We start from the raw sequence: 24,108 nt of genomic DNA, 5'->3' as shown, positions 1-24,108 counted from the left end.
GTGGGCGTGGACAATGTTCTTGCGGACACAATCTTCCAACTTTGGGGTTATCCACAAATAAACCTCTTTGCGTCCATCCACAACCGCAAAGTAGAGAACTTCTGCTACCTCACTCGCAGCCGCCACTCACAGCCGAGGGATGCTTTTGCCCTCTCGTGGTCCAGCGGTCTCCTCTACGCGTACCCTCCACTTCCACGCATATCAAAGACTCTCGTGAAGTTACGAAGGGACAAGGGCTTAATGATTCTGATAACCCCTCACTGGCCACGCCAGGTCTGGTTCCCAATCCTCCGGGACCTATCAGTTCACCGGCGCATCCCTCTAGGGGAGGATCCGCTTCTGATAACTCAGAACGACGGGTGCCTACGCCACCCCAACCTCCAAGCCCTATCCCTGACGGCCTGGATGTTGAAAGGTTAATACTCCAACCCCTTAACCTTTCGGAGTCGGTATCCCAAGTCCTGGTAGCTTCATGAAAGCCTTCCACGAGACACTCTTATCGTTCTAAGTGGAAAAGGTTTACAGTCTGGTGCATGTCCATGTCCATAGACTCCTTCGCTTGCTCCACTGTGAAGTTTCTGGACTATCTCTGGCATCTGTCAGTCAGGCCTGAAAACTTCCTCTATAAGGGTGCATGTCAGTGCAGTAGCCACTTTCCACAACGGCCTGGGAGATGTCTCTAGTTCGACATAACCCTTAGTTACACGCGTCATGATGAGTTTGCTCCACCTGAAACCTCCATTGTGCCCTCCGGCCCCCGCTTGGGACCTTAACGTGGTCTTAGAATGGCTCATGAAACCTCCGTTTGAGCCTCTCCACTCCTGCGATCTCTGCTTTCTCAGCTGGAAAGTGATTTTTCTTCTCGCTATAACATCCACTCGCAGAGTTAGTGAGTTACTGGCATTAGTTACCTACCCGCCTTACACTAAAATTCTTCAAGACAGAGTGGTCCTCCATACACACCCTAAGTTTTTACCAAAGGTAGTGTCGGAATTTCATCTTAATCAATCCATCATCTTACCTACTTTCTTTCCAAGGCCCCATTCAAACCCAGGAGAACAGGCTCTACATTCCCTGGACTGCAAACATGCCCTAGTCTTTTATCTGGAGCGCATGTTAGCCCACAGGAAGTCCACTCAATTATTTATTTCTTTCGATAACATCAAATTGGTAAATCCAGTGGGAAGACAGACACTTTCCTCCTGGTTGGCGGACTGTATCTCTTTTTGCTACCAGCAAGCAGGCATTCCGCTAGAGGACCGTGTAAAAGCACACTCTTAGGGCCGTGGCAACCTCAGTGGCACACCTTTGTTCGGTGCCACTTACTGATATTTGTAAGGTTGTGACTTGGAGCTCTCTCCATACCTTTGCAGCCCATTATTGCTTAGATAAGGCTGGCAGACAAGATTCCATTTTTGGCTAGTCTATTCTACGCAACTTATTCTCAGCTTAACTACCCAACATCTTACCAGCGACCCGTTTAGGGTTTTCAGGATGCCCTCCTACCCATATTCACCCATTGTTGTGCCTGTTGCATGTCTTTGGGTGCATTGTTCGGGCATCCTCAGCTCGCTTCTCACCCATATGTGAGGACTACCATCCTGCTTGTCCTGTGAGAAAGCAGAGTTGCTTACCTATAACAGGTATTCTCACAGGACAGCAGGATGTGAGTCCTCACGGAACCTGCCCGCCACCCCGCGAAGTTGGGTTCGCTTGCGATTTATTTTATTTTTCGCACGTACTTCTTGCTATACACGAGACTGAAGGGGGACCCCTGCTGGATGCAGGGTTGGTACTATGCGGTGCATGCCCAGTAGGTGCCAGTCAAAGTTCTAGAAACTTTGACAGAAGTGTTCCGTGATTGGGCTCCATCTTGATGATGTCACCCATATGTGAGGACTAACATCCTGCTGTCCTGTGAGAACACCTGTTACAGGTAAGCAACTCTGCTTTCTTAGATCTGACGGAGGTCTATCTTCACTTCCCTATTTGGAGAGATCATCAAAAGTTCATAAGGTTTGCAGTGCTCAGAGAGCATTTTCAGTTTCAGGTGCTTCCATTTGTGCTGGTAATGTTTGCCAAGGTAATGGTAGTAGTGGTTGCAGCATTGCGCAAGAAATTATTCTGCTACGCATCTGTTTGGCACCTGGCTTATCCAAGCAAACTGAAAGGACAGTTGTCTGTTCAAAGGGTGGTCCAGATGTTGCAGACATTAGGATGGGTCATAAATATGGCAAAGACCAAGCTATTTCCCTTACAGAGTTTAGCATAACTGGGAGCACAGTTTGGGAAATGTGTAGACAAGGTGTTCCTTACAACAGAGAGGATAATGAAGCTGCAAGGTCAATCTGCCACTTGTTGTGACTGAGGAAACCCAAAGACTGGGATGGTCTGCAGGTCTTGTGTCCCATGGTTTCTACACTCATCTGGTTCCTTGGACATTTACTCACATGAAACCATTGCAGAGAACTCATCACAGTGAGTTCCTTAGATGGAAGATTTCAAGATCAGGTTGCCTCTGTATGGGGAAGCCAGATAGTCTTTTCTGGTGGCTCTCGCAGGTCACATTGTCCAAAAGAGTGGAGTTGGAAATTCCGGGTTGGTCATAGTAACAATGGATGGCAGTCTGAAAGGATGGAGAGCCATTTGTCATGGCCAGATGGCACAGGGCCTGTGGTTGGTGTCTGAAGCCTTGTGGTCCATCAGTCGTTTGGAAACGAGAGCAACAAAGAAATCCTTAGTGTTCTTTCTTACACTGATCTGGCACAGGGCAGTGAAAGTTTTGTCAGACAGTGCAATGGCAGTAGCATATATCAACAGACTGGGAGGCACCAAGAGCCAGGCAGTTTACTTGGAAATCGGGATATTATTCCAATGATGGAGTGGTATCTGGCGGCCTTGTCGGCATCTCTTGTGGCTGGGTTGGAGAATATGAAAGCGGATTTTCTGAGCAGGCACAATCTGGACCTGGGAGAATGGGAATTGTCACAAGAAGCACGCTATCATTCATAAAGGTCGCTTGGGGGCTTCTCCAGTAGGATTTGATGGCAACAAGTTTAAATGCCAAGGCTCCGTGATTCTTCAAAAACTGGAGATGAGATCATAGGGCCTCGATGCGTTGTCCCAGCCTTGGCCTCATGACATTCTGCTTTGCTCTCCTTGGCCTCTTGATACACAGGATTATCAGGTTAGCCTCAGTTTGGTGAGAACATTTATGGAGAGACTGCTGAAGGAAAGGATAGTGAACTATCTACAATCTGGTGGGTTGCTGAACCCAAGGCAGCATGGATTCACCAGGGGAAGGTCCTGTCAGACAAATCTGGTTTGATTTTTTTTTTTTTTTGTTGTTGGCTAGAGAATAGGATTAAGAAAAGGCACATGATGTGATTTCAGCAAAGCTTTTGATACAGTCCCACATAGGAGGCTCATGTATAAAACGAAAAGCTTAGGAATGGCCACAAAAGATGTGGAGTGGATTACAGACTGATTGACATGTAATGGTGAATGGAATCCACTCTGAAGAGAGAACAATGATAAGTGGAGTACCTCAAGGATTAGTTTAGGGACCAGTTCTTTTCACAATTTTTGTGAGTGACATTGCAGAAGGGATAGAAGGTAAAGCTTGTCTATTTGCGACTGATACTAAGATCTGCAACAGTGGACATGCCTAAAGGAGTAGAGAGAATGAAAAGTGATTTAAGAAAGTTTGAAGAGTGGTTGAATGTTTGGCAGCTTGAATTCAATGCCAAGAAGTGCAGAGTCATGCATATTGAGTGCAGTAATCAGAAGATGTGAATGTGATGGGGGTGAAAGACTAATGCACACGGACCAGAAGAAGGGCCTTGGGAGTCTGGCGATCTGAAGGCAGCAAAGCAATGTGATAAGGTGATAGCTAAAGCGAGAAGGATGCTGGGCTTCATAGAGAGAGAGGAATAACCAGTAAGAAAAAGGAGCTGATAATGCCCTTGTACAGGTCCTTGGTGAGGTGTTATCTGGAGACCGTATCTCAAAAAGGATAGAGACAGGATTTAAGCAGTCCAGAGAAGGCATCCAAAATGATGTGGGGTCTGTATAAGAAGAATTACGAGGAGAGGCTGAAGGATCTAAATATAGTAACATAGTAATGACGGCAGAAAAAGACCAAAATGGTCCATCTAGTCTGCCCAACAAGCTTCTCAAGGCAGTCACTGCTGCTCCATGCAGGTTGTGAATGTATACCTTGGAGGTGCGGTGGTGCAGGAGAGATATGATACAGACCTTCAGATATCTGAAAAGTATTAATGCATGAACTTCAAACCTTTTCCATTGGAAAGGAAACTGTAGAACTAGGGGGCACAAAATAAAATTCCTTGGTGAACGACTCTGAACCAAAATTGGGAAATATTTCTTCATGGAGAGATTGGATGCCTGGAATGCCCTCCCGGAAGAGATGGTGAGGATGAAAACAGTAAATGCATTCAAAAGGACAAGGTGTAAACACTGCCAATCTGTAGAGGCTAGATTTTGGAAATGAAGAAAGGGGTGCACGGAGCAGCAGGCATTAGCCTTAATGAAAGGCATGGGGTCAACCTGTATAGAGTGGTACTTATTACCCTTAACACAAAGTAAGGAGCAGTAGTTACTACCATGAACAACGTGATGCGGACTGGATGGACTATTTGGTCTTTTATCTGCTGTCATTACTATATTACCTGGAAAGCCCAGGAGATATATAGGTAGAGAGAGCCATGTCTAAGTTTTATCCACTTCTAGAAGATGACTGAGTTCTGAAGTTTCCCAAAATGGAAACTTCAGAACTGGGTTAGGCAGTCACTGAGATGACTGCATCACCGGTGTAGCTCTTGGTATTGCTTCAAAGCCAGTATGGCCTTGAAAGGTCTATCTGAAACAGAACCTGGAGGTTCAGTTCCGACTCTCTGGGCTGCAGATTGTGATAACCATACATCACAGGCTTGTCTGCACTGGGCACAGTAAATGCTAATTAGCGACTTTGAGGGAGATTTGAGTAGAGAAGAGACAGAGGGGTCGGAGCCGGGTCTCGCTTTTTTAGTGGATGCTCTATTCAGTCTTATTTGAGCATCGGCAGGGAGATGATGGTGTTGTGGCTGCATAATTGATACATTGATTTTGGTCTAAGTTTTGCTTGAGGCAGTTGAACTTCAAAAGGAAACTCCTTTATGGAGAGGTTTTGGAGAAATTGGTGAAATATTTAGGGGAATTGAGGTCCCATATGTCTCCTGAAGTTAAGACCAAGGGGTTTTATAGAAGAATCCCAGTAGGCTAAAATTTAGAGAGGTCTGGCGTTCTCAGCCAAGGAGGTTGGCAGCGTTCTCATCCTTTTACTCGCAGTGATGTCTGAGAGCAAATCACAGCCTTTCATTTGAACTGCAAAGGGTCTTGAGATGGGGGAACAGGGCGAAGAAAAATCTTCACAATGAATGTCAAGGGGTCTACTCCCCACTGCACCAGTTTAAGGGGTCAGTTGTCCTAATTTTATGGAGAATGGGCCCGCATCATCTCAGATTGCTGGGGGCTGCCATAATGAACATTAGCGTTTGCATGTCTGGTGTTGGACGTTTTCTGGGTTTCCTCCAGTCATTCAGAAAAAAAAATGGCAGCCATGCACGGTACTGTGGATCGCATTCTCCAGTTGACTGCGGTCATTCTGATGCCAAAGGGTGAATAGGATCACAGTCTTGGGAATACACACTGTTTCAGTCTCTTCTTTTCTAGCTTACCATACCCAAGGAGCTTTTCCAATGTAACGTTGGTCATGGCAGTGGCCATCAAAAGGGAAGGGGTGTTGGTCCATCCGTATCCCAACAGCTGGTTGAGTTGGGTGCAGTCTGGAGTCGAAAATGATTTTGTTACTTTCAGGGTGTCTCAGATGTTGTAAGATCTTGGTGGAGAGATCAATTTTCCCCAAAACAAATTTCAGTCCTCTCAGGGGGATCAATTTCGATAATCTAAACAGGAATGTATTTCTTACAAAGGAAAGAGTGGATCAGTTCCATAGATAGTATGGCAGTTCCTCAAGATGCAGGTTCACAGAGTTTGGGAATATCTTCAGGTGCTGAGCTTGAAGGCATCGACTCTGGGCTTGGTCCTGTGAGTAGAAGCTCACAATTGGCCATTGAAGAGGGCTCTTCTGTCACAGTGGAATCCTTACTCTCAGAAGTTGGAGGCTAGACTGGTGCTTATGCAGAAGCCAGGAGCTGTTTGGCATGATGGCTGTCACTCGACAGTTTGTCCAAGGGAAGGAACTAGAGAGCAGAATGGACAGCGATTACCACTGATGCAAGTGTCTGATTAGGGAGCTCATTGCCAGGGTCAAACGAAACAAGGCACTGAAATGTAGTGGAGCAGTCATGGCCCATCAGTCATCTGGACGTTGTGGCTGTCAGGAGAGCCTTATTAAAGTTTCTATCATGGATCCGGTAAAGGCAGTCAGCATGTCTTGGATAATGTGATGGAGGTAGCTTATATAAACTGGCAAAAAAGGGCTAGGAGTGCAGAAGTGAATTGCTTTCTTCAGTGGGCCGAAAGACGTTTGACAGTATCTGCTTTGCACATTGCCAAAGTTGAAAAGGTCCAAGTGTTTTTTTTATTGTTTGAGCGAGCACGCCTTGGATCCTGGAAAATGGGAATTGTCGGAGATTGTGATCTTCATGATCCAGTCTTAAGGTGGGGAGAGCCTCACATGGACCTGTCGGCACTTGAAAAGCAATACCAGGAGCCTGTGTTTTTTTTCAGCCAGAGAGCCAGAATCTACACATCTCGACACTCTGACTCACGTGTGGACTCTGTTTTCCAGTATGAGTTTTCCCATTGGCCTTTGATAGGGCCATGTGCTCAAAATGATTCAGAGACATTGTCAAGTTGCTGGTCATTGTAGCTCCAGAATGGTCTAGCAGGCCAAGGTTTACAGATCTGACACGGCTCGAGGTTAGGGACATTTGAGATTTGTCCATGGGCAACTGTTGCATCAAGATCCAGTAGTCTGTGAGCAACAGGTTTGTTTCTTTTTCGCGACCTGAATTTGAGAGAAGGTGGTGAAGGACCAAGGGTTACTCTGAAGAAGTGATCTCCATTTCATTTCTTGTTTGTCAGCAGTCTGTGTCCTTTGTTTATTTCCAGGTTTGCACGGTGTTTCAGCTTTGATATAAGGAGGCTGGAGTGTCTACATTGCAGATGTTGATTCCAGATGTTTTATCTTCATGCTGGGGGGTTTGGCTTTGTATTTCCTCAGTGAATGTGGCAGCACTGTCCTGTTAGCAAAAAGAGTCAGACTAGTTCCTTGATGTCCAATCTTGATATGGATAAATTTCTACAAGGGGTTAAGCAGTTATGACCTCCAGTTGGGGGGGTTGGTCTCCAATTGGAAGCTCAGTCTGGCATTGAAGATCTTGAGGATGGTTCTATTTGGATCCTTTAAGAAGGAGTCATTGAAGGACCTTACTTGAAAAGGGTGTTTTTCTGGTGGCGATTTATTCAGAACAGTGAGTTTCAGATGGTATCCTCAGTGCTTACCCAAGGATGGTTCTGCCTTTCTTTTGGAAGTCTATGGAGGTGTCTCTTTTTTAAGAGGGCATGGTCAGGGAATAGTTCTACGGGTCTGTGTGTTCTGGTGAGCACAGATTGCTGCTGCAGTATTTGAAGATGACCAATGATTTTCGCTTCAGATCATCTTGTTAATTGGTTTAGTGGTCACCGAAAAGGAATAGGCTTCTAGGCAACGATTGCCAGATGGTTTGCTTCTGCATATATCTGCAGTTGTTTGCTTCTGCATACATCTGCAGTGGTTTGGTGGTTCCAGGCCCGTTCCACTAGGGCTCCAGCGATGTTCTGGATGGAATGTCAATTTGTATTGACTCAATTTGTGGGGCCGCTACTGGGTCCTTGTCACATTCCTTGTCCAGGTAGTATTGTCTGGATGTGTTGACTTGAGATGCAGACTTTTTTGGGCAAGTTTTTGACAGCAGGACTTTCAGGATTCCTCCTAGCGTAGGAGTGACTTGGGTACATCCCATGCATCCAAATTGATCTGGTAAGGACAATAAGGAAGGTAAAATTAGGTGTGTTTTTTTAAAATGCTGATTTTCTTTTCTTTAGTCTTACTAGATTTGTCTAGAGTCCTTCCTGTTCTTTGTCCTGCTTATCTACGTATAAATGCTTATAGAGTATAACTAGTAGTGGTTTGGATTTTGGGTTTGAGATCTTTAGTAAATGCAGAGTTTGTTTGTTTGAAGGTTCACCAAGGATTTTTTTAATTTCTTGTGTTTACCCCTGCTCATGAGAGGAGATTGCTTTGGGAAGAAAATACTGAAAGCTTGCGGATAGCACCATCTCACAAGTAGGCTCTTTCCAGCAAAGTATCATTCTTTGTTTCCATCTGCTGTTAGGGGGAAGAAACTCATGCGTCTAGTCTAGTCTGGTAGAACTCAAGGAAAGAGCATTAGTTAGCAGGTAAGAAACCTAATTTTACCAAACATTTGTTTGTTTGGTGTATATTTGCTAATAGTAAAGCACTTGTTTCAAATATTGCACACCAATAAACTAAAACAGCTGTAAAACTAGTAGTAAAGTAATAGCTCTTAAACATTAATTGTATTGGAAATATTGAAAAGTAGAATCACATTACTAGCCGTGAAACTGGAGAATGTTTGATTTGTTTAGTATCTGTTTACTTAATGATAAGAATGTTCAAAAAAACTTACCCATGACAACAGGGACTCTTCCGGCCGCACCCACACCTTCCTTTTCCAGCACTTATTCCATAGAATAACTTCACTAATGTATCTTCAATATATGTACATCTAAGTTAATTCCTCAAACAAATGTGTAGGTAATACTGATTTCAATTATGTCAAGGATAACTTTTATGGTCATAGTTAAGTTGATGGTTAATCTTGTTTCATATACTGATCAGTTTAATATTTTTATTGTAAAGCTTGTTGCTGAATTACTGTTTCTGTAAACAGGGGTGATGTGCTGCACGTGCCGCGGTATATAAAAATCGTTAAATAAATAAATGTATCTTTAAAAAAAGATTGTTTTTATAATGTAGTACACCTTAGCTGGGATTGACTAATAGTTGGTGCTACTCTTCTCTTATTAGGAGATCACCCACGCCAAGACAGTATGGATTTCAGCAGTGAATGGGGAGACCCTGCCAGTTGCAGGTGTGGAGATCGACTGAAACCACTGGAACGGAGGGCAGTGCGGCAACACCAGCGTTGCCTAGCACACTCGCTGGTGGGCACACCCAATTATATTGCACCAGAGGTGTTGTTAAGAACAGGTAAAGAATATCTTTATTGGACCAGCACTTATATAGTGCTTGTGAAAATAAATAGGAATAGCCTCGTGATTAGTGAACCAGGAAAGCTAAGGTCAAATCTCGCTGCTGCTCATTGTGATCTTGGGCAAGTCACTTCAACCTCCATTGCCTTAGGTATGAATTTAGCAGTATATTTACTTAAGCTGCAATAGACTGGTACCACATGATAAACTGCGTTTAACTTGAGATAAAAGCCTTGCTGTAGCAATAACACATGATATTTTTAATGCAGTGTTATTTTACTCCAAATATCACTTTATGGTAATGAGCTGCCTTGCTTGCAAATGCATGCAAAGCAGCTTATTGCTAGGTGATTTCATGTAAATAAAATAACGTGGCTTGCTAGAAAAATTGTAAGTTGCATTCTGTTATTGAAAATTAGCTACAACCCAATGCACATTCTGCTCCCAGGGCTGAAATTTAAAGGGCCGGTAGCTGACCTGGGCAACCCACCCCCCTGCTGCCTCTAAAGGCAAGTTTGCAAGGTTTAAAAGAGAAAAATGTATTAAATGTGCAGCGACAACCACAGTCCCCCCAAACAGGCCTTAAAACCCCTCCCCCCACCTCAAAAGCAGCAGGACTTCCACCTGGATCCGGCCCTGACCCCCCTTGGGCTAATCTTAATTCTCTGAGAACAAGCAGGATGGTAGTCCTCACATCATCAGATGGAGCCCCAGTCCGGAACTTTGATCTCAAAGATTCTATAACTTTCAAACATGCCCTACTGAGCATGTGCAGCTGTAGTTATCACCCTGCCCCCTAGGCAGTCCCTCAGTCTCCCCCCACCCCCCTTTGTGGAACCGTGTGTCACAATATTAGGCTTTGCTCTCTCACGGTTTTTGTAAGTGATATTTTTTCTAGTGCTGCAGTTGTTTTTCTTTCCCTTACCTTGTGGTAATTGTGGTTTTTTTCCCTTGTCATTCTACTGTCTGCCAGCTGCATGGTGGGCCTTAGTCACTGTGCAGCTTGGCAGAGTCTAATACTATCCTTTATTAAATAAATACTGCACCTGCAGTTTGATATTTGTCCTCTCCTTGCTCTATCTGTTGTACATTTGTCAGGTGCTGGCAGGACAGACAGAATGCAGTCCGTAGGTGAACCGTTTAGGCCGCTGAGCCTGGGAACTCGCCTGAGTTCTACCCAGGCAGGAGTTCCATGTTTCACCGATCGATTGGCATTGATGGAAGTTCAGACAGTGAAGAGATTGAGGACCACACCATTCCTGTGGGTGGGGAGAGCTCATCCTCCCCACATTCAAAGGAACTAGTCTCCATAGTGAGGAGTCTTGGATGACTTAGTCTCCTGTCCTGCTTGCCTGTGTTGGCAGTACAGTTTTTTGTGAGAGTGTGTGAGCAGGAGCTTGGGCAAGTAGTTTGCTGCTGCATCTTCAGTGCCATCCCCAGTAACGGTTGCCTGCGAACATCTGTGACTGGTGCATCAGTGATCTGACATGTTGATGTCAGGACTGTCATTGAGTGCCAAGGTTACCCATGATGCCATCGAAGTGATGAGCCACCCTCGATGCCATCGAGGTGCATGACCACCCTCTGTGCTGTAAGCATCTGTGGACTCGATTCACCGGTATCATCGAGCGCCTTGGGTCTTGGATTTGGCAGAGGAGCAGCACCGACCTCTAGTGTTAGGGACCAGGACTGCCATTAAGCACCATGGTACCCCTCTACACCAATGGAGCTACCATCAGTGCCCTCAGGGCCATCTATTCCATAGACTCCCTCCGTCCCATCGACGACATGTGGCCTCAAAGCCGCGGCCGCCCTCGATGATGACTAGGGCCTCGAAGTCATCGCCTTCCGGAGCTGCCTTGATGCCATTGAGGTGCAGGGCCACCATGGAGGCCATCAAGCGTGTTAGCCAGCAATGCCATTCGTTGCCATTCTTGACTGTTGAACACCATCAAAGAGGCACTAGCATTGCCATTCAGTGCCCTAATCGCTCTCGAGGCCATCGAATGCCGGGGCCTGAAAGCCCTCTAGTATTACTGAACCCTGCAGGTGACAGGGGTTTCAGCCTTGGATGAACTTGGTGCTGTTGAGCGCCAGGGTTGCCATCTACTCAAGGCACTCTGGAGTGCCGAGGCATCCTGGCACAGTGTTCTGGCGCCCTCGGGGCTCCCTTGTGGTGCCCAGACGGAGCACTGAGGGGCATCAAGCTGTCTCATCACTGGCCTACGGCTATCTGCACCATAGATGCCGATTATCTCGGAGGCCCTGAGACACTGGGATCGGGGGGAATCAGAGGCCCCGCCTGGCTTCGTGCATCATTGGTGCTAAGGAGCGCTAGTGAGGATATCGTCAGCCATAGCCGTTGGCAAGATGCCATTGAGCTCGCCCCATTGACGTCCTTAAACGTATAGGTGAGCCAAGGGGAACTGTCAATGGCACCGGCAGTCATTGGTTCCTTTGGGCACCGATGAGGCATTTTGGGGCTTCAAAGCCTCTGCCTGAAGGCGCCCCTGGCATCCTCGGTACCGCTGGTCCATCTATGTCTACGGGCACTGGGGTCTGCCGGGGATGGCACTATATAGTATCAAACTGATCGAGAGACAGTCAAGCTCCATCTAAGCCCTGGGTGTAGCATCTCTTGGTGCCATTGACGCGATCCAGCATTGGTGAGTGAGAGAGCACTATGGGCGCCTTCACCACGGTGGGCACCAGTGGACGCAGTCAGATGCCACAGGTTTGGAGTGTTATCAGATACTGGGGTACTATGGGGCAACGCCATAAAACACCACCCACCACCACGCCATAATCAGAGTCCCAGTGGTAATGGGGAGCCTTCGTTACATTGTTCCTATCCACTCCATTGGGAGTTGGTGTGACAGTGGAGCACAGCATGTGCGATCGGGTACGGCAGGGCATGTACTCCAAGCACCTCTGTGCTGGCAGGCAGCATTCTCCCTGTCTGTGCAGTACACAGCCATGTCGGGGTTCTGCTATCATTGCATCAAGGTATCAGCCTCCTTGTCTGTTCTGTAACTGACGAGGAAGGCACCATCACACACTCTGTGATTGCTTTTTGGCAGCGCGCTGCCACAGAGTCTAACACGTGGTGCTCGTTCTTGCTGTGCCTTAGGATTCTACCCACAAGCATGGCGAGTGGGTTCATAGGTTTGCTGCCATCCATAGGATAGGATACCACTCTGAGTACTAGTCGGTGTGCTTTTACAACGGAGGGCACTATACTTCCAGATGCTCTCTATTGTATGGTTATGTGTGTTTCCCTCGTGATGAGTATAACAGGTTGTGCGCCGCAGCCACAGGAATGACCTAAGACTGCGTCCCTGGTCGAACTCCTATGGGAATGGATACCAGGAGGGTAGTATCGGGAGTCTTCTCCTTCCTCCGAAGAGGAATATGTCTTTTGACCTCTTCAGTGTTAGAAATCCCCTTTGTGGGGAAGCCCCTGGGGCTCCGTCCTTTGCAGGTTTATCATCGAACTGGAGCCTCAATTCATTTGAATTGGTACAAGTCCAAGTAGGCCAGGACAGGGGGTCAACAGCAGCAGTCATTGGACTGTTTTTGCTGGGGGCCCCTCCGTTGATTAGGGTGGTGGCTTACCCCATCTGAGAGTGGCTGCAAGTGGCAGATTGGTCACATCTGAACCTCAGCAATCAGTGACTGTAACTCATCTGTCACCTGGAGAGTTGAGGTTTTTCGGGATTGTGAGGCCCCGATTCCTGTTGCTTTCTTGTCCCTTCAGGAGGGAGAGATACAACTGGGTTTTCAGAAAGACCCTTATGGATCCCCCTCTAAACGCCTGGTTTCCTAGCGTGTGTAGCCAGATGGACTCAGGACCAATGGGTATTGTGCTTTCCTGATAGCAGATGGGAGACATGGTCAGATTTCAAAGCTGACTTAAGAACATAAGAAATTGCCATGCTGGGTCAGACCAAGGGTCCATCAAGCCCAGCATCCTGTCTCCAACAGAAGCCAAACCAGGCCACAAGAACCTGGCAATTACCCAAACACTAAGAAGATCCCATGCTACTGATGCAATTAATTGCAGTGGCTATTCCCTAAGTAAACTTGATTAATAGCCCTTAATGGACTTCTCTTCCAAGAACTTATCCAAACCTTTTTTGAACCCAGCTACACTAACTTCAGTAACCACATCCTCTGGCAACAAATGCCAGAGCTTTATTTTGCGTTGAGTGAAAAATAATTTTCTCCGATTAGTCTTAAATGTGCTACTTGCTAACTTCATGGAATGCCCCCTAGTCCTTCTATCATTCGAAAATGTAAATAACAGAGTCACATCTACTCGTTCAAGACATCTCATGGTCTTAAAGACCTCTATCATATCCCCCCTCCTCAGCCGTCTCTTCTCCAAGCTGAACAGCCCTAACCTCTTTAATCTTTCCTCATAAGGGAGCTGTTCCAGCCCCTTTATCATTTCGGTCGCCCTTCTCCATCGCAACTATATCTTTTTTGAGATGCGGCGACCAGAATTGTACACAGTATTCAAGGTGCGGTCTCACCATGGAGTGATTATAGAGACATTATGACATTTACCGTTCTATTAACCATTCCCTTCCTAATAATTCCTAATATTCTGTTAGCTTTATTGACTGCTGCAGCACACTGAGCCGACGATTTCAAAGTATTATCCACTATGATGCCTAGATCTTTTTCCTGGGTGGTAGTGCCTTATATGGAACCTAACATCGTGTAACTACAGCAAGGGTTATTTTTCCCTATATGCAACACCTTGCACTTGTCCATATTAAATTTCATCTGCCATTTGGATGCCCAGTCTTCCAGTCTTGCAAGGTCCTCCTGTAATGTATTACAGTCTGCTTGTGATTTAACTACTCTGAATAATTTTGTTTCATCCGCAAATTTGATAACCTCACTTGTCGTATTCCTTTCCAGATCATTTATATATATATATATTGAAAAGCACCGGTCCAAGTACAGATCCCTGAGGCACTCCACTGTTTACCTTTTTCCACTGAGAAAATTGACCATTTAATCCTACTCTCTGTTTCCTGTCTTTTAACCAGTTTGTAATCCACGAAAGGACATTGCCTCCTATCCCATGACTTTTTAGTTTTCGTAGAAGTCTCTCATGAGGGACTTTGTCAAATGCCTTCTGAAAAACTAAATACACTACATCTACCGGTTCACCTTTATCCACATGTTTATTAACCCCTTCAAAAAAATGAAGCAGCCTACATATACCCGTGCAGCATGCTTAGCTCTTCAGTATTTCTCCATCTCCATAGCAGATGCGAACACTATCCCAAACGAGAATAGTTTAACATTTGCAAGAAAGAAAGAAAGTTTACCTTTTAAGAAGAGAGCCCCACTTCTCCTGCAGTGAAACCTAACAGTCCCTCCCCCAGTCGAGATTTTCCTGAGGTGATTCGATATCCTTTAGAGGTGAGCCTTAATCCGCCGGCCGATTCCCGGCGTGGACATAGCCCCCAGGGTGGCTGAAAGGCAGCGGGTGCAGATTCGAGCGCGGCGGTGAAGGTATTTCCCTCTCCCCCTGCAGCTGGAGACCGTCCGGCACGCGACCGGTAAGCACTGAGACTGGGTAAGGTAGAAACCTTTGCTTGTAAGTCTCCGGTCTCCAAGGCTCGAACAGCTGTACCGTCCTTCCTCTGACAAGGTTTAAATCTGGTTGAGCAGCCCTCCTTTGGGGCAGACCCCGATTCGGTGTGAGGGTCCACACACGTGGAGACCCTCTGGGGGAGTCGCCATCTTGCCTTCGGGGTCATCTGTGCCATTTTCCCCCTCCGACCGACAGTACGCGTGGGGCAGGCCGGAGGCCCTAAGCGCTTAACTCTGTTCGAGCACACAGCAGCACGCATAACTGTGGCGCGCACAGAAACTCCGTTGCCCGCACGAATGCACACTTCGTGCGCATAACTTCTGCACATCCGATGCTCACAACTAAGCACATCCGCGCGCATACCTCCATGTTTAAAAGCCTTACACGTGCACAAATAATGGCACCGCCATCCAAAAAAGCCAAGGGATCCTTCCTTTGCCCAGCCTGCCACATAAGAGCCGTGCAGCCTGGATTGGAATCCCTCCTGTGCCAACAGTGCGAACAGAACCAGGGAGAACCAAATCAAGACCCTCTACAGCCAGGAGAGGGAACCGGTACCACGGATGATGGCATCCCAGACCTAAGTATGTCCAACTCGGCGCCCCTGCAGGAAAATCCCTCTGGGGCTACCACTACAACCCCTCCTGGGATCAACATGGATCCAGGAACCTTCTCCTGGGTGGAATTTTTCAAAGGGCTGCAAAACTTTGTCCAGGCACAACCAGCCCCTGCTATCCACCAGACTCAAACCCAGCCAGAAGCACAAGTCCTTCCCGGCACCTCCCGGGCTTCTCGAGACATGTCTTTCCTAACCAAGAGCCTCTCTGGGGATCCAGATACCTCAGAGGATGAAACAGACTCCCTGGAAGAAGGAGAAATTCCCCCAGGGATAGAGCCATACCTGACCATGCTTCGATTCTTCCACAAGGACAAAATACCAACCCTAGTGTCCCAGACTATGAAGACACTGGGTCTCCCAGACACAAAGTCCACAGCAGAACCAAAGAAGAATCCAATGCTGGTGTACCTCCGTAAGGCTTCATGCTATTTCCCTATGTTGGAGCCCATTAAGAACCGATTGACCTGGAATGGCATGCTCCAGAGGCCACTTTCAAAGGGGGGAGGGCTCAAAAAGCCCTATACCCGCTGGAACCCACAGCTAAGGAACTTCTACGTTTCCCCAAAGTGGATGCTATGATCTGTGCTGTCTCAAAACGCACGACGATCCCAGTGGAGGGAGGAGCGGCACTGAAGGACGCCCAGGATAGAAGGCTGGAAGCCATCCTTAAGCAGTCCTTTGATGTATCAGCAATGACGCTACAAATTGCTTCCTGCTGCACATTAGTGTTACGTTCCTGTTTGATCCTCGCCAGAGACGCAACCACGCCCGGAGAAGCGATTGAGCCTGCGGGTTCCTTCCTCACCAATGCTACAGCAGAACTCATGCGCACCTCATCCAGGGGTGTCGCCGCCGCAGTGGCGGCAAGAAGACAATTATGGCTCCGGAATTGGTCTGCTGAAGTGACTTCCAAAGCGAACCTCACAAAAATGCCTTTTAAAGGATCCCTCCTGTTCGGGAGCGAACTGGAGAAATTAGCCAACAAATGGGGTGAATCTCCAGTACCCCGATTACCTGAGGACAGGAACAAAAGAATATATTAGCGCTCCTCCCCCAGAAGAACCAAGGGTAGAGGATCGCAGCGCTTTCAAACCTTACAAGAATACACAGTCCCAAGCACCCTGTCCTTCAGGAAAGTCTCAGTCCTTTCAGAACAGGCACATTAAGAGAGGAGCAAGCTCAGGGGCAGGCCCCGGCTGTACCCCACAATGAGAAGACGTAGACCCAGCCACAGGAAGAAGACATAGGGGGCAGACTTACCCTCTTCTACCAAAGATGGGTTGAGATAACTTTGGACAAGTGGGTCCTAACCATCATTCAAGAGGGGTACTTGCTGTAATTCCAAAGCATTCCTCCCGACAAATTTATGAAATCGCCGTGCCACTCCCACTCTGGCAGTGTAAACCACGCTAGCAAGACTACTCAGCCTGAAGGCAATAGCCCCAGTGCCCATGCTTCAACAAAATACTGGCCACTATTCCATCTATTTTATTGTTCCCAAGAAAGAAGGAACATTCCAGCTTATCCTGGACCTCAAGGCCATCAACCGTTACCTGAAGGTTACTTCCGCATGGAAACCCTACGATCCGTTATAATGGTGGTACAACCGGGAGAATTCTTAACCTCCCTGGACCTATCTGAGGCCTAACTTCACATCCCCTGCGATTTGCGGTTCTGGGCCATCTTTATCAATTCCGAGCGCTACCCTTCGGACCAGCTACTGCCCCCAGAACCTTCACCAAAATTATGGTGGTAGTGGCGGCAGCACCGAGGAAAGGAGTCCTGGTACATCCTTACTTGGACGATTGGCTGATCAAGGCAAAGTCTCCAGAGGAGAGTCGCCATGCGACCACCAGAGTCAAGAATCTACTACAAGAACTTGGGTGGGTCATGAACACAACCAAGAGTTGTCTACAACCCTCCCAGTCACTAGAATACCTGGGAGTCTGGTTCGATATCAAACAGAACAAGGTCTACCTTCCCCCTCCACAAAGAAGGAAGCTAATGGATCATTTACAAAAGCTATTGACCTCTGTCCGACCCAAGGTATGGGACTACCTTCAAGTCCTTGGCCTCATGACATCAACTCTGGAAGTTGTTCTGTGGGCAAGGGCACATATGTGGCCGCTACAATGTTCCCTACTGTCACGATGGAATCCAGTGTCCCAGAACTACTCAATTCGCCTCCAGCTACCGTCAGAGGTTTGGGAGCAGCTTCAATGGTGGCTACAGGAAGAAAGCCTAAGCAGAGGCGTAAACCTATCCACTCTGAAGTGGATCTTGCTCACCACGGATGCAAGCCTGCGAGGATGGGGAGCCCACTGTCAGGAACTGACGGCCCAGGGACAATGGAACAAGGAAGAGGCGGGATGGAACATAAACCGCCTGGAAGCGCGAGTGGTCAGACTAGCCTGCCTACGATTCAGCCACAAACTGAGGGAAGTCCGTCAGAGTCATGTCAGACAACGCAACGACTGTTGCTTACATCAGCCGACGGGGAGGAACCAAGAGCCAGCAGGTGTCTCTAGAAATAGACCCCCTCGTGGAGTGGGCGGAAATAAAACTACAAGAGATTTCGGCCTCCCACATTGTGGGAAAAGACAACATCTCTGCAGACTACCGCAGCAGAGAAAGCCTAGACCCAGGGGAATGGTCGCTGGCGGACACAGCCTTCCAGCTGATAGTAAATCGATGGGGTCTCCCAGCCATAGACCCTACTAGCAACTTGTCGCAATGCCCGGGTCCCCAGATTCTTCAGCCGCAGACGAGAACCACAATCTCAGGGAATCGACGCTCTCATCCAGAACTGGCCAGAGGAAAACCTCCTGTACGCCTTCCCGCCCTAGCCACTACTGGGCAGGGTCATCCACAAGATAGAACACCACAGGGGACTAGTCCTACTAGTCACCCCGGATTGGCCAAAAAGACCATGGTACGCGGACATGCGAAGACTATTGGTGGGGAATCCTCTGCGTCTACCGCCATAAAGGGACCTTCTTCAGCAGGGACCGATCTCCCACGAAGACCCGGCTCGATTCTCTCTTACGATATGGCCCTTAAGAGGACTAGCCTAAAGAAGCGCGGTTACTCAAAAGCCGTGATTGACACCCTGCTTCGCGCACGCAAGTTCTCCTCATCTCTGTCTTACATACGGATCTGGAGAGTATTCGAAGCTTGGTGTGAAGATCGTGGTCTCCTCCCGAGGAAAGCCAAGATTCCCACGATCCTAGAATTCCTACAGGATGGCATGCAGAAGGGGTTGTCCCTCAACTCCCTCAAGGTCCAAGTCGCAGCACTGGCCTGTTTCCGGTCCAAAGTGGATGGCATCAGACTATCAACTCATCCTGATGTGTCCCACTTCCTGAAAGGAGTCAAACAACGCCGACCACCTCTAAAGTGGCCAGTACCTCTATGGAACCTCAACCTAGTACTAGACTTCCTAGCAGGGAAATCCTTCAGGCTAACAAGTGCCCTGTCTCTGTCTCTTGACCTTAAAGACAGTGTTCTTGATCGCAATATGCTCAGCCCTGTACATCTCCGAACTTCAAGCATTATCCTGTCGGGAACCATTCCTCAGGGTCACCCCGGGCACCATACAGCTATGTGTACGGTACCATCCTTCTTTTCGAAAGTGGTTTCCCAATTCCATATGAACCAGACCATATCCTTACCATCACCAGATGAGCACAGGGATTTGGAAGACTCACGCCTCCTCCGCCACCTGAATGTCGGTAGAATCCTCGTCCGATACCTGAAGAGATCAGAATCCGTACTCAAAACGGACCACCTGTTCGTTCTTCACAGCGAGAAGAAGCAAGGGGAAGCGGCATCTCTGGCCACCTTAGCCCGCTGGATCAAAGAAGTAATTAATGCTGCCTACAAAGAGGTGGGAAAACCATTACCGCTAAAGGTCAAAGCGCATTCTACAAGGGCCCAGGCAGTCTCCTGGGCTGAAACCAAGCTACTGTCGCCAGCCGAGATCTGTCGGGCGGCGACATGGTCCTCTCTACACACCTTATCCAGGTTTTACTGCCTGGATGTCCAGGCCAGGAAGGATACAGCCTTCGCAAGGGCAGCACTAAGTGGGCCACGGGCAGCCTCCCACCCAGTAGGGGAGTAGCTTTTGTACATCTTATTGGTCCTGAGCTCATCTGGCTACACACTAGGAAATGGAGAAATTACTTACCTGATAATTTCGTTTTCCTTAGTGTAGACAAATGGACTCAACATACCGCCCATGGCTACTCCAGAAATCGAGAACCTCGGATATCAAATCTCGAGACTGAACAAGTACGGGTAAGCCACAGCCTACCTCTAGTTCAAGACACCCGCAGTTACTCAGGTGTCGACATTTATTGTTTGAGTGCACTGGCGGTCTCCAGTCCAAAGATCCTGGGGGGGAGGGGGGTTCAGATGGTAGGGAGGGTTGCACAGGGACATTGCTGGCTGTTTAACAAAATGGCAACCCCAGAAGAAGGGACTGCCATTGCATGGCATTTGAGGGAATGCTAAGCCACCATATTTTTCTTTGCAGGTCAGGGCTCCCCCTCCCACCCCCTTTTTATTTATTTATTTTTTTTTAATTGGACTCTTTCCATATCCTGCACCTCTTTGTAACTCTCCCCATTCCATCCCTGTGCTCCTCTGCACTGGATCTGTAAAATCCTGGTTTGGAAGTAAGGTATTTTCTTACCTCCTCCCAGCATTTCCAGCGTTCTGACAGCAGCAGCCCTGGTATGCCAGAAGATTGAATTAATTCTTTGCCTCAGTCTTTACTGAGAAGGCTGTTGAGAACACACCCACACCTGGGTGTAATAATGGCGTTTGAGTATCTAAAACAATATCTGTGACAATGGAGGATGTAACAAGTCAGAACTAAAACATGAAATCACTAACTTATTACTAGTAATCTGTAACCTTACCTCTGTGGTGGGAAAATTTATGATTCTTCAGAAGGAAAGGATAATGAACTGACTGCAGTCCAGTGGATTGTGGGATCAGAGACAGCATGGTTTTACTGCAAGCAGATAATGTTGAACAAATGTCATTGATTTCTGTTGCTGACTAGAGAATTAGATTAAGGGCACACCCTGGATGTGGTTTACTTGGATTTCAGCAAAGCTTTTGATACTGTCCTACATTGGAGGCTAATCAATAAATTGAATAGCCTGGGGGTGGGTCCTAAAGTAGTTGTCTGGATTAGAAATTGGCTGAGTTATAAAAGACAGAGGGTAATGGTAAATGGAATTCAATCTAAGCAGAGAAAGGTGATAAATGTAGTCCTGGGACCGGTTGTGTTCAATATCTTTGTTAGTATTATTATTATTATTATTATTATTATTTTTATTATACCGAGTTTCATGATAGGAATCACATCAACCCGGTTTACAATTAACAATGTGAGTAAAGGCAGAGAGTAACATAGTAAAACATTTCTATGCATAGTAATATTACAAAGGAGTTTGAGGGAAAAGTTTGCCTTTTTGCAGATGACGCTAAGATCTTCTACAAAGTGGACACCCCTGAATTAATAGACAGACTAAAAAGTGATCTAAGAAAGCTTTGAGGCGTGGTCTAATACTTAGCAGTTAGGCTTCAATGCCAAAAGTGAAGAGTCATGTACTTGGAGTGCAGAAATCAATGGTAGCAATGTGCACCAATGAATAGCAGGACTTTGGTCATCAGAGCCAGGTCATCAGAGCCAGGACTTTGTCATCAGAGCCAGAATTCAATTCAAAACCCTTATCCTTATCCACAAAGCCATCCACAATCCTGACATGCATTGGTTCCCAGACAGTTTACACATCCGTTCCTCTTCCAGACCCACCAGAACGCCCTACACCGCAAACATTCACACTCCCTCTCCCAAACTCTTCCATCTCACAGCCACCAAACAACGTGCAATATCCCTAGCTGGTCCCTCTTTATGGAACGCTATGCCCACCCACCTACGCCTTGAAAAGTGCTCTAAAACATTCAGACAGAGTCTCAAGACCTGGTTGTTCACACGAGCCTACACATGACCACACTTCTCTTCACTCCTATTCTCCTGCACCGCTCCGCCCCTCCCCTCGCCCTTCAGGTCCTCGACTGAATTCCCCCCCTCAATTCTCTCCTCCTAGTATATTATTGTACATATTCTATTCTTGCATTTAAGTATGGTTTTTTGCGTTTAACATTAGTTTCCCTTACCCCCCTCCACATCCCCCCCCTCAAGTTCTTTTCAGTTTCAATGTGTAAAGCCTCTTCCCTCTACCCCCTTCCCCACCCCTCCTTCGCCCCCACCCCTCTAGTTCTTTTATCAGTTGCATTGTAAAGCCCTGTTGGCCAATTATTGTTCTATGGAAACAGATGTGATGTTTTCTTAACGAATGTCGGTATACAAAAAACTTTAAATAAATAATAAATAAATGATCTCAAGGTAGTGACATAGTGTGATAATCTGGTGGCCAGAGCCAGTTGAATGCTTAGATGCATAGCAAGAGGCATAACCAGTAGAAAGAGAGGTTCTGGAGGCTGATTCTCAGAAGTGCAACCAAAATGGTGCACGGTTTGCACTAGAAGCCCTATGAAATGAGACTGTGAAGGAACATTATGACCAAGAAGAGTGGCGAGACGGGGGTATAATATTCAGACATTTAAATACCCAAAAGGTATTAATGGAAAGGACGCTGTGGAGCTAGGGGTCACAATATGAAACTCCAAAGGGGAGGTAGATTCAGGAACAATGTCAAGAGATGATTTTTCTCAGAGAGGGTGGTAGATGCCTGTAATGCCCTCCCACAAAATGTGGTGATGACAAGGACAGTGACAGACTTCAAAAAGGATGGGATAAACACAGAGGATCCTTAGAAGCGAGAGAATGGTGATGAAGATTCTGGTCAACTTTCACTGAGCGACATTTGCAGTCCAGGTAATAATGATATGACTACATTGTGCTTTCTGGAAGGCATGGAGAAACCTGCCTGGGATGGCATTTGCAATCCTAAAGGAGATACAACGGAATTGTGGGTTGGGTTCCATGTGGGAATTTGATCTACTTTAAACAAATATGCATAAAATCACTGCTGGGCAGACTGGATAGGCTTTTTTGGTCTTTATCTGCTGTCATTTACTATGTTACTATGAATATGTTCAGCAGGACAGGTTATCAGGCTAATTTTTGCAAATTGATTTGAACAGAGACATTATCACCTGCTGCTTTTCTCTTCTTGTGCACGCTAGCATTCTTCTTGATCTTGCCACTGCTTTGTCTCACTGCTTGTAACCTTGAAATCCTTGGATATAATCATCCTGAGATTACTCTCCTGTTTTGTACATCAGTGTTTCACTTCTATTTTGTATTGGTCTTGGGTTTTATGTGCTCTAAATGCATAATGCTATACTTTTGCATTAAATATTAGTGGTCACGCCCTTGTCCATTCCTGAAATTTCTTAAAATTACTTCTCATTTTTTTACATTTCATTTGGAACGGTCCTCCCTGTAGCAAAAGGGCAAACCTTTTTCTTTGAACATTTCTGCAATGTCTGTTATGAAGATATTGAACAGCACCGAACCCTGAGAGAGACTGCTAAAAATCCACCATTTTTTTAGGTAGGCTTTAATTTCTCTGAACTTTACCTTGTTACACCACATGTGTGTGCTGCTCTGTGGTGGTCCCATGGCTGTTCCTAGTTTCCATTTCTCCTCTAGCCTAATCTGATGTTTTCCAGCAAGCTCTGTGCTAGAGTAATCTCAGCATAGTAAGTCCTTCTGTACACAGAACGGCAACAGTAAAATGCATCCATAAAACATAAATAAATATCAACTTCCGGCAAGATGGCTGCTTGAGAAGTCTCAGGATCATATTGCTCTTGGGCCCTCTGTTATCTTTGCGATTTTTTTTCTTGTCTCTCAATGCTGATTTTTTTTTTTTTTTTTTTTTTTTTTTTTTTTTAAATCTCTTGCCCATATTATTTTTTGCCTTCCATGAGGAAGGAGTGATTATTTGGTCCATGGTACAATTGCTATGTCAATAAAATTGGTTCGAGGGCTACAAGAGAAACAGAAATCCGGAGACCAAAAAATGGTGTCGGAAAGTGAACTTTCTGTACATGCGTTCAAAGATGAGCTGATCGCTAAAATTTCTAAAAACATTTCAGCAATAATGGATGACAGACTGAAAAGGTTTCAAGTGGCTCTTGGGGATATCAAGGTAAACATTGAAAGACATACTACAATACTTGATATAGATTACTGGCAACAAAGTGAACACGGAGCAACTTACCACCTAACTTACAGCTTTACAGTGGGAAAATGTGCTTCTCATGACTCATACTGAAGACCAGAAGAACAGAGGCCATAGAAATAACATCCAAATAATTGGTCTCCCAGAACAGCTTAAAGATTCTGAGCTTTTGCATTTTCTTCAAATATGGCTACCGGAAACCGTAGGGTTTTCTTTGGAAATGGAACCAGTGCTCTCTGTAAGCGTACATCGTGTGGACCCAGTTGGTGACTCAGACTTGTGCCCATGACCAGGGTTGTGAACTATGCTGTAAAGGCACAATTAATGCATGTCTCCGCACGGGT

General features: G+C 46.5%; 1 protein-coding gene across 13 annotated transcripts in view; it reads left to right on the top strand.

Moving 5' to 3' along the window:
• Positions 1 to 24,108, top strand: part of LATS1 (large tumor suppressor kinase 1) — a 184,047-nt gene that overhangs the window by 144,730 nt on the left and 15,209 nt on the right. For all 13 annotated transcript variants that reach the window (XM_029594077.1, XM_029594084.1, XM_029594081.1 and 10 more), the window contains one exon: positions 9,119 to 9,301. In XM_029594077.1, the coding sequence (XP_029449937.1) occupies positions 9,119 to 9,301 (183 nt within the window). The remainder of the gene's footprint in view (positions 1 to 9,118; positions 9,302 to 24,108) is intronic.

This window comes from Rhinatrema bivittatum, chromosome 3, assembly GCF_901001135.1.
Source record: "Rhinatrema bivittatum chromosome 3, aRhiBiv1.1, whole genome shotgun sequence".
Taxonomy (NCBI): domain Eukaryota; kingdom Metazoa; phylum Chordata; class Amphibia; order Gymnophiona; family Rhinatrematidae; genus Rhinatrema; species Rhinatrema bivittatum.
Note: the sequence above shows the minus strand (reverse complement) of the source record. Positions and strands in the feature narration are given on the sequence as shown.